The 9439-nt window shown below is 39.4% G+C and overlaps 1 protein-coding gene across 1 annotated transcript; it reads right to left on the bottom strand.

Moving 5' to 3' along the window:
• Positions 1-7431: 7431 nt before the first annotated feature.
• Positions 7432-8358, bottom strand: LOC123594001 (olfactory receptor 13H1-like). Its single transcript, XM_045470550.1, has one exon. The coding sequence runs from the start codon at positions 8356-8358 to the stop codon at positions 7432-7434; it is 927 nt and encodes a 308-aa protein (XP_045326506.1).
• Positions 8359-9439: the final 1081 nt, after the last annotated feature.

The following is a 9439-nucleotide window of genomic DNA, read 5'->3' as shown; positions in this document are numbered from 1 at the left end:
TTCTTGTTCTCTATAAGCTTATGATCTAATTGGAATAAACATTCCAAAACAACTAATTATAAAATAACATGAAATATGTTAAATTTGAGGTTGAACGAAATGTTATTAAGTGAAAGAAATGGAATTAAGTCACCATCCATGGTTAAACAGAACAGGATAAGCTCTGGGGAGAGCTTCACAGAGGCAGTGACCGTAGATCTGGCTCTTAGAGGCTGACTGAGATTTTGTCAGGCACTGCAGTCAGGAAGAACAGCATGTACAGTAACATAGATTCATACAAAGTTTAGAGAAAGAAAAGTATTATTTTCCTGGAGTATGGAGTCTATGGAGATGAAATAGACAGTGAGGATAGAGAGATTAGCAAGGGCATTGATTAATGTGATTCATGTTGCATATTCTATAGGAAATAGGGAGCCTATTGGAAATTCCTAATCTTGGGGTGAGATTATAAACCAGGGATTAACAGGATGAGATTTTTCCCTTTAGAAAAGTCACTCTGGAGACATTGATTGGATGGCTAGGTTGGAGAGAGATAAGATTGGGTTAGAGAAAAATAGTTAGGTGCTTGTTACACTCATTCTGTTAAGAGTTGATGAATCTGTGAACCAAGACACAAGCATTGAGAACAAAGAAAAGGGGATGGATTTGAAAGACATTTCAGATGAAGAATCAATAACATTCAGTGAGTGAGTAGTTGTCATAGGTAAGCGAGAAGAAGACATGAAGGCTAATGCTGAGGATAACGAAAACCCATCATGTAGCATTTGTAATGTGCTTTTAACTTTGTAACATCTAACATCTATGATCTCATTTGATCTTTCAACCATTCTGGGGTAGGTTAAGGAATATATTTTACCCCTGTTTGACACATGCAGTCCAGAGAGGTTAAGTGATTCACCCAGAGTTTCATAGCTCATTAATGGCAGAACCCAGACTAGAATCCAGACTTCCTGACGCCTAATCATGCGCTTTTCCTACTCCATGATGATATTGTACTGAAAAAGTGCTTGACCTGCTGTGCACATTTAACCAGAAACAATTACTATGTATATTCTTTGTGTGTGGGGGGAACAAAGAGGAGAGAGAGAAGCCACCCAGTGAGGTGAGCACCTAAACTACTTCTGAGTCAACTGAAAATTCAATAATGGTAATAGTAACTCTATAATAACAATAATAAAAAATAGGTAATGTTTATTGAGGATTTACCATGTCCCAGCTATAATTCTCAGCACTTTATAGAAATCAACAGATTTAATCTTCTTGATAACCCTATTAGTTCAGTCTTATGATTGTCTTCCTGTTATAGATGAGGAAACTGAGGCAGGAAGTTGCCCAACATCAGATAGCTAGTAAGTGTCAGGGTCAGATTTTTAACCTAGACAATCTGAAAGCATAGTATTTTTTCCTTTCTCTGCTCAGCAACAGTCTTGCCTTCTTTCTATTCCTCCTTTCCAAAGACTCCCTGAGCCTATCAGGCACCCATCAGAAAAAAATATCTAGGTGTCAGAAGAATTGTATTCGTTTTCAAAAAATTAAGTTAAATTTGAGTTTTTATTAAGGTCGAGTTTTTATTAAGGTATAATTGACATATAACATCATATTACTTTCAGGTGTACTACATAATGATCCCGTAGTGTATATACTGTGAAACAATCACCATGATAAATCTAGAATTGTATTCTAGCCCTAGTCTTGTCACTAACTGTTGACCTTGATAATATTACAGACACTAAATCTTTTCATCTGTAAATGTCAGTTTCATAATACTAATTATAACACCTGTTTGCTTGTCTCATTAAATTTAGAAGATGATATGAGGTCATAAATATACACCAAGAATAAGATAAATTATAAAGTGGGTAAAGTGCTTTATAAACTTAAGAACTAAGAAGATACAAATTCACACAGCAAGTTTGGCTGTGTACATGTCTTTCTCTCCACCTACAGAGTGAATTCTTTGAGGGGAGAGAACAACTGTGCTTTCTTCAGCACTGTATCCCTGGCAATAGCACAGCACCTGCTGGATAGTAGGTGATCATTAAATATTGAATTAATGATGGATGTATGGATGCTAGCATGCACAGGTTAAGGAATAGTCTTGGAATGCACTATTTAAAAAGCAAGTAGGACTGAGAACAAACTGAGGGTTGATGGGGGGTGGGAGGGAGGGGAGGGTGGGTGATGGGTATTGAGGGCACCTGTTGGGATGAGCACTGGGTGTTGTATGGAAACCAATTTGACAGTAAATTTCATATTTAAAAAAAAGCAAGTAGGCATTTTAATACCTGGCATCTTAGGCTTTTGTGATCCAGACATCATAATGACAACTAATATTTATTGTTCTTTGACTATTGTATAGGCCAGGCAATTTTCTAAGTGCTTTACATGAATCGAGTCACACAATTCTCATAACCAAGCTGTGAAGTCATATTTAACACCTTCCCCGTCCTTTTCAGCTTTCACCTGTTTAGTAAAACTTAGAAACTACATTTCCCACACTCCCTTGACAGTAACGTTCAGTTTGGGACTTCATCCACAAAAGGTACTACTCACAGGATCTTGACAAGCCTAAGACACCACCGTTGGTCCTCCTGACATTGCATTTAGGTGTGTAGACTTTGCCAAACAAAGATTTAGGTGGCTCCTGAGCATTCTTCTGTGCCACATCTGCTTTGGTGTCATTTGTAGCAGTTTCCTCATTGCTACTAAAAGTTCCCAAGACTTTTACAACTGTCTGAAGTTGTTGGCAATGCTCCTTTAACAATGTCCCTTCTCACAGCCCTTCCAAAGGTTTTGTAGGTCTCTAATTCTCTTTATTAAATCCCTCCCTGTCTGAAATAACTGGAGTGGTTTCTGCCTACATGAACAAATACGGAACACTACAGGCAGGTCCTACTATTAGCCCACTTAGATAAAGGGATTGAAGCACGGAAAGTGATTTGAACGAAGAAGTGGCAGAATGTAGATTTGAATCCAACAAGTTTGGCTCCAGGGCCTGTGCTCTAAGTAGTTCTATTCTGTTGCCTTTCCTCAACTGAAATCCCAAATCCTATGAATGGGACATGGTATCTTTTTCTTCAATCCCCATTGGAAAAATGTTATTTGGAGCCCATTTTTTCAGCGTGTAAACTTTCTCCTCAATTTCTGGCAGAACTACCTTGGTTTCAAAGCAATCTTTATTTCCAGGCTGGAACCAAGGTAAGCTTTACCACCCAGCTGCCTGGGATGTGGGGTGCACAGTGGAATGTTTCTCGCAGTGCCTATGATTGATCAAGTGAAGAAGCGAGATTCAACCTTACGAGTTTTTAACAATCCAGAACTGATTTCATTTCATAACATCCTCATAGAGTTCATTTTGTGTTTAAAATGAATTAATATCAATGTTGAATTGGATGGCCTTTGGGGTTTAGATGCCTAGAAACAGAATGTTAGTGCTGGAAGGGCCGTAGTTATGTTTAACTAGCTGCTATGTGTGCCTACTTTTTCAGTCAAAGCTAACATTTAAAGTCAGGCAGATAGATCTATATATATTGATCGGGAGGAATGTCCATGATATATTGCCAAGTGGAAAAAGCAAGTTGCAAAGTAAATTGATAATATGATTCCATTTTTTTAAGACAAGAAAGAAAATCTATATAAAATAACACCTAGATGCAGAATGTGAGAACTAGAAAGGTTTTGGGTAACAAAACACAACCTTCCTATTATAAATTAGCAAATTTGAGGGCCAGAGAGTGGTATAACTAAGGTCACACAGCTAGTTAGTAGCAGAATCAATTCCACAGCCCCTGTCTCCAGATTCCACTATGTCCATCTGTAGGCTGTGCCCTACCAGCAAATCAATAAAGAGACCAAGCACCTAGTGACAGAGCTACCATTTTGTGGTTGGGGAACCATTAGTGAAAATATGCTTCTCATTTTAAGCTATAAACTTACCTGTGATAGAGAGTGGAGTATTTCTCCCCCATACGCCGGAGTCATTAAAATTAGTACTTTTTTTCTGGTGGGAAAGTGTCCTTTTTATTTTTTACTATTTATTTATTTATTTATTTATTTATTTAATTTTGTTTTTTATTTTTTTTAAATTTACATCCAAATTAGTTAGCATATAGTGAAGCAATGATTTCAGGAGTAGATTCCTTAATTCCCCTTACCCATTTAGCCCATCCCCCTCCCACAACCCCTCCGGTAACCCTCAGTTTGTTCTCCATATTTATGAGCCTCTTCTGTTTTGTCCCCCTCCCTGTTTTTATATTATTTTTGTTTCCCTTCCCTTATGTTCATCTGTTTTGTCTCTTCAAGTCCTCATATGAGTGAAGTCATATGATTTTTGTCTTTCTCTGACTAATTTCACTTAGCATAATACCCTCCAGTTCCATCCATGACACATGGTGACGGATGGTGGCTACACTTGTGAACATAGCTTAACCTGTAGGGATGTTGAATGCTTCCTATGTTGTACACTTGAAATTAATATAACACTGTGTGTCAACTGTACTCAAAGTGTAGCCACCATCCATCACCATGTGTCACTATTGTATCATTGACTGTATTCCCTATGCCGTGCCTTTCATTCCTGTGACTTATTCATTCCATAACTGGAAGTGTGTATCTCCTACTCTCCTTCATGCATTTTGCCCATCCTCTCCCTTCCCTCTGGAAACCATCACTTTGCTTTACTTATTTATTTGTTGTTCTCTATATTTATAAGTATGACTCTGCTTTTTGTTTGTTTATTCATAAAATGAGTACTCTTAACATGCCTCTGAGTTTCTGAATTTCTCTCTCCCTGAGTGCTTTACTTTGTTTCTCCAAAAATCTTATTGAGTCCACCAATTTAACTATTTCACAATGTTAATTTGAAATGTTTACTTTAATAGTAAGATACATTTTGCATAAAGTATGAAATGTGCCCTAGCACCTAGTACAGTGTCTGGTTGAAAGTAGAAAGTTAATATTTGTTGAATGAACAAAGATTGGGATCACTTGTTTTTTTTTCCTAAATATATATTTTTAAAGGTTTATTTATTTTTGAGAGGTGTGAGGGGCAGAGACTGGGGGAGAGAGAGAATCCCAAGCAGGCTCTGCACTGTCAGTGGAGAGCCCTACACGGGGCTTGATCTCATGAACTGTAAGATCATGACCTGAGCTGAAATCAAGAGTTGGATGCTTAACTGACTGAGCTACCCAAGTGCCCCCTAATTATTTTGTTCTTGATATTAAAACATGGTTTCAGTGGCTAAGAATACCATACACATTTAAAAATATACAATGGATGGAATTTGAATAAATGTAGCATTTATTTGAAAGTTAGTCTATGTTGATAAATCGTTTATTCAGTCTGTTTTCCTCTGCATTTAAGTGAGTACATGTGTGACACAGGTCCTGTGTATGTCTGGTACTCTCTTAGCAGCACCGTCCAGTGTCACATCAACTCCCAGCCCAAAGTAAAGTGAGACCAGTAAACAGGGTATCTGGGTCTTAGGCCTAAATCTGCTTCCAGAAAGTTTCATGATCCTGGGAAATTTACATACTGTTCGCTGAGCCTCCGAACTCATCTAAAACTGACAGATCAGTAGTAGATCGTTGTTTGCTGAAACTTTTTCTTCTATTTTTAGAATTCCATTTTCAAATGAAATTGTTCACAGAAAGCTTCACCTCCATTGATGGGTTCCAGGCATACAACTGAATGCATAGGACTACGAGATCTAAAGTTTAAAAGCTACCACATCACATCCATCAACAAGGAATGGATTTTTTTTTTTTTTTCAACGTTTATTTATTTTTGGGACAGAGAGAGACAGAGCATGAACGGGGGAGGGGCAGAGAGAGAGGGAGACACAGAATCGGAAACAGGCTCCAGGCTCTGAGCCATCAGGCCAGAGCCCGACGCGGGGCTCGAACTCACGGACCGTGAGATCGTGACCTGGCTGAAGTCGGACGCTCAACCGACTGCGCCACCCAGGCGCCCCAAGAATGGATTTTTTTTAATGTGGGAAGTGTGTTCAATGAAATATTATTCAGCAATAAAAAAGAACGAACTGCTGATATAAGCAACAATGTGGCTGAATCTCAAAAGCATGCGCAGTAAGAAAAGCCATACACAAAAAAGTACATACACATATGATTCCAGTTATTGTCAATTCTGGAAAATCAAAACTACCATATAGTTAAATAAATCAGATCAGTGGTTGTCAGGGCTTGGGGCGGAGGGTAGGGTAGTCTACAAAAAGGCACAAGGAAACTTTTGGAAGCAATGGAATTGTGTGCTGATTCAGTGGGCATCTGTCAAAATTCATAAAATTACATACTGTAATTGGGTAAAGTTTATTGTGCACAAATGATGCCACCATACAGCTGATTAAAATCACGTCATTATATAATCTCTAAGGTCTCTAGTGTGGGTACAGTGAATAGGATCTGAAATTAACCATACCTAGATTTAAATACTGGCACTGCTTTTTGCTGGCTCTGTCACCATGGGCAAATCACTTAGCCTCTAAAAGTCTCGGTTTCCTCATCTCTAATATGGATGGATAATAGCATTACTTCAATGAATTGTTGTGAGAATTCTATGTGACGATGGATGTAGAGAGCTTAGCTCAGTGTCTGGTATATAGTAAGTGCTCAATAAATGTTAGTTGCATTTGTAATTCTAGAATTCCAAATAGTTTTCTAGACAATATTGACAAAGTTCAGAGGTGGTATATATGGGATCTAAATTCTAATTTTGATTCCACTACCAATTGTGTATGATTTTATACAAGTCTCAACTCCTCCTCTGGGCCTCTGTTTTCTCCTCATTAACAGAGGGGAGTTATGGATTCTTTCTTAACAATTTCATAGAATTATATTAGGAATAGAAAATAAAATAATAGATTTGAAAGAAGTTTGAAAAAGAACAAGAAAAGAGAAAAACCACTCCACACAAATGTAGGAAATGGCTATGATACAATTCTCTCATGATTCTGAGGTTAAGCAGAGCAAGAAAATTGTGCTTGCACAACAGGGCTTACCCTCAGTCAAGTTGTAAAGTTTCTGACATTTGTCTTCTGGTCTTTTGTGACACCGTTCTTTGTCCTGTTTTCCAATTTCAGTTATGTCTTGCTTCCTGCTAACAGTCATAGGAGATTCTCTTGCTACTTATGTCTCCGCTGTTAGTGAGGAAATGATTCTGATAAGCTCATTTACCTAACGTTAAGTGACCTAATGGGTTACCACTAACATGTTATATGTAAAGAAAGAGTAAAAATAAGGCCTCTAATGAAAATTCAAGTCTTGGTAGGGATAATGTTTTGGGGTGGGAGGACTTCCTGAAGCTTCTCAAGTGATAACCACCGGCTCTACCTAGGGGAAAGTCAGACCCTTAAAACAATTTTCACCATCAGTGAGGATGTAAACTTATTTCAGAAGTTTAGGAACAAAGAAGGCTCATGTCCTTTTTGCCATAATTTTCCTCATTGCCCCTTTAACATCCTTGTTCCTCAGGCTATATATTAGGGGGTTCAGCATGGGTGTCAGAGCCCCATAAAGCACTGAAATAAACTTGTTCTGGTCAGGGGATGACTTGGACTGAGGTTTCATATACATGGAGATGGCTGCCCCATAGAAGATTATCACCACAGTCAAATGAGAACCACAGGTGGAAAAGGCCTTGAGCCTACCCTGGACTGAGCGAATCCTTAGGACAGCAGTGGCAATTCGAATATAGGAGAGAAGAACAAATCCAAAGGGTAGGAGCAGGGTGAAGATACCTGTGGTGAGGATCATAAGCTCATTGAGGCTGGTATCAGAACAGGCCAGCTCAAGGAGGGAAAGAATCTCACAGACAAAATGGTTGATGACATTAGCTCCACAGAAATGAAGTGGCAGGGATATGATGAGCATAGCAGTGAGCACAAGTGATGCCCCCCATGAGGTAGCCACCAGCCAGACACACACTGGGCCATTCATGATCATGGAATAGCGCAGGGGATTGCTGATGGCAATCATACGATCATAGGCCATGACAGCCAATAGGAGACACTCTGCTGTGGCCAAGACCAAGGAGACACTCATTTGGGCCAAACATCGTCGGTAAGAGAGGTAGGGATGGGTAGAGAAACAATGCACCAAGGCCTGGGGCATGGAATTGGTTCCATAGCAAAGGTCTAAGAAAGACAGATTAGTAAGGAAGAAGTACATTGGAGTGTGCAGGTGGGGGTCAATGTAGATAAGAAAGATGATAAGTCCATTCCCAAACAATGTGCTGAGGTATGTTATCAGCACCAATGTGAAAAATGTGACTTTCCACTCAGGATAGTTAGAGATTCCAATAAGAAGAAACTCAAACACCGCTGTAGCATTATCCGTGGCCATTCTTCCTGTTGGCCATTCAGTGGATGAGTGCCAATGCAGTTGCTTAATTTCACCTAAACGAATGAGAATAAAGATGGAGGGATGGTGTGAGAAAAGCGGAAGTAATTAAGGTGAAAAGGATCATTTTCTGTCCTTTTCAAAAGGTAAGGAATACAAATGGGATATCTATAATGAGAACAGAGGCAAAGCTAGAAATTTCCTCCTTCCCTTGGAAAACAGCAAATTCCCCATCCTTTTGAAAATAGTTATATGAACAGTTCTCCATCCCTCTTCCACCAGATACCTTCTTGGGCTTTTTTTTTTTTTTTTTTCAAGTAAGAGAGGAAAGGGAAAGGGAGGCCATCTTCCTGCTTCTCTTACTTGTTCACCATTTTCCCAAACTGAACTTCAGTCAGCTTATGTTACTAATCTCCACAAAGAGGGTACCTTCTGACAGTCTTAGCTAAAATGTTGCTTATTCTTGTGTCTGTTGGTCACTCCTAAATTGTTCATGCCTCCATTTTCCCATTGTGCCAGTGTCTACCACAGTGCTTGATATAAACTGCTGCAAAATACTTCTTTGATCTGAATTGATATTATGTAAATGGAGTATTTCATGGAATCTTTGAGGTCTGTGAAAACTTGCTACTATTCCTGGCTGGAGTTTTCTAGCTTCTCCTGTGTTTTTTGTGCTGTTGTTGCTGAGCACCAGTTAGGAGCATGAAAATCGAACATGATGTTTCTAAAAGAATGGGCGGAGGGGCGCCTGGGTAGCTCAGTTGGTTGAGTGTCAGATTCTTGGTTTTGGCTCTGGTCATGATCTCAAGATTCGTGGGTTCAAGCCCCATATCAAGCTCCGTGCTGACAGCATGGAGCCTGATTGGGATTCTCTCTCTCCCTTTCTCTGGTTCTTTCTCTCTTTCTCTCTCTCTCTTTCTCAAAGTAAATAAAATAGGGTCACCTGGGTGGCTCCGTCTGTTAAGCAACCAGCTTCAGCTCAGGTCGTGATCTTGTGATTCGTGGGTTGGAGCCCCTCATTGGACTCTGTGCTGACAGCTTAGAGCCTGGAGCCTGCTTCGGATTCTGTGTCTCCCTCTCTGTC

Source organism: Leopardus geoffroyi, chromosome X, assembly GCF_018350155.1.
Source record: "Leopardus geoffroyi isolate Oge1 chromosome X, O.geoffroyi_Oge1_pat1.0, whole genome shotgun sequence".
In the NCBI taxonomy this organism is placed as follows: domain Eukaryota; kingdom Metazoa; phylum Chordata; class Mammalia; order Carnivora; family Felidae; genus Leopardus; species Leopardus geoffroyi.
The sequence above is the reverse complement of the archived record's forward strand: the minus strand, read 5'-3'. Positions and strand labels throughout refer to the sequence as shown.

Coding starts and splice junctions, on each gene's coding strand:
- LOC123594001 (XM_045470550.1), bottom strand. CDS start 8,358: ATGGCCACGGATAATGCTACAGCGGTGTTTGAGTTTCTTCTTATTGGA.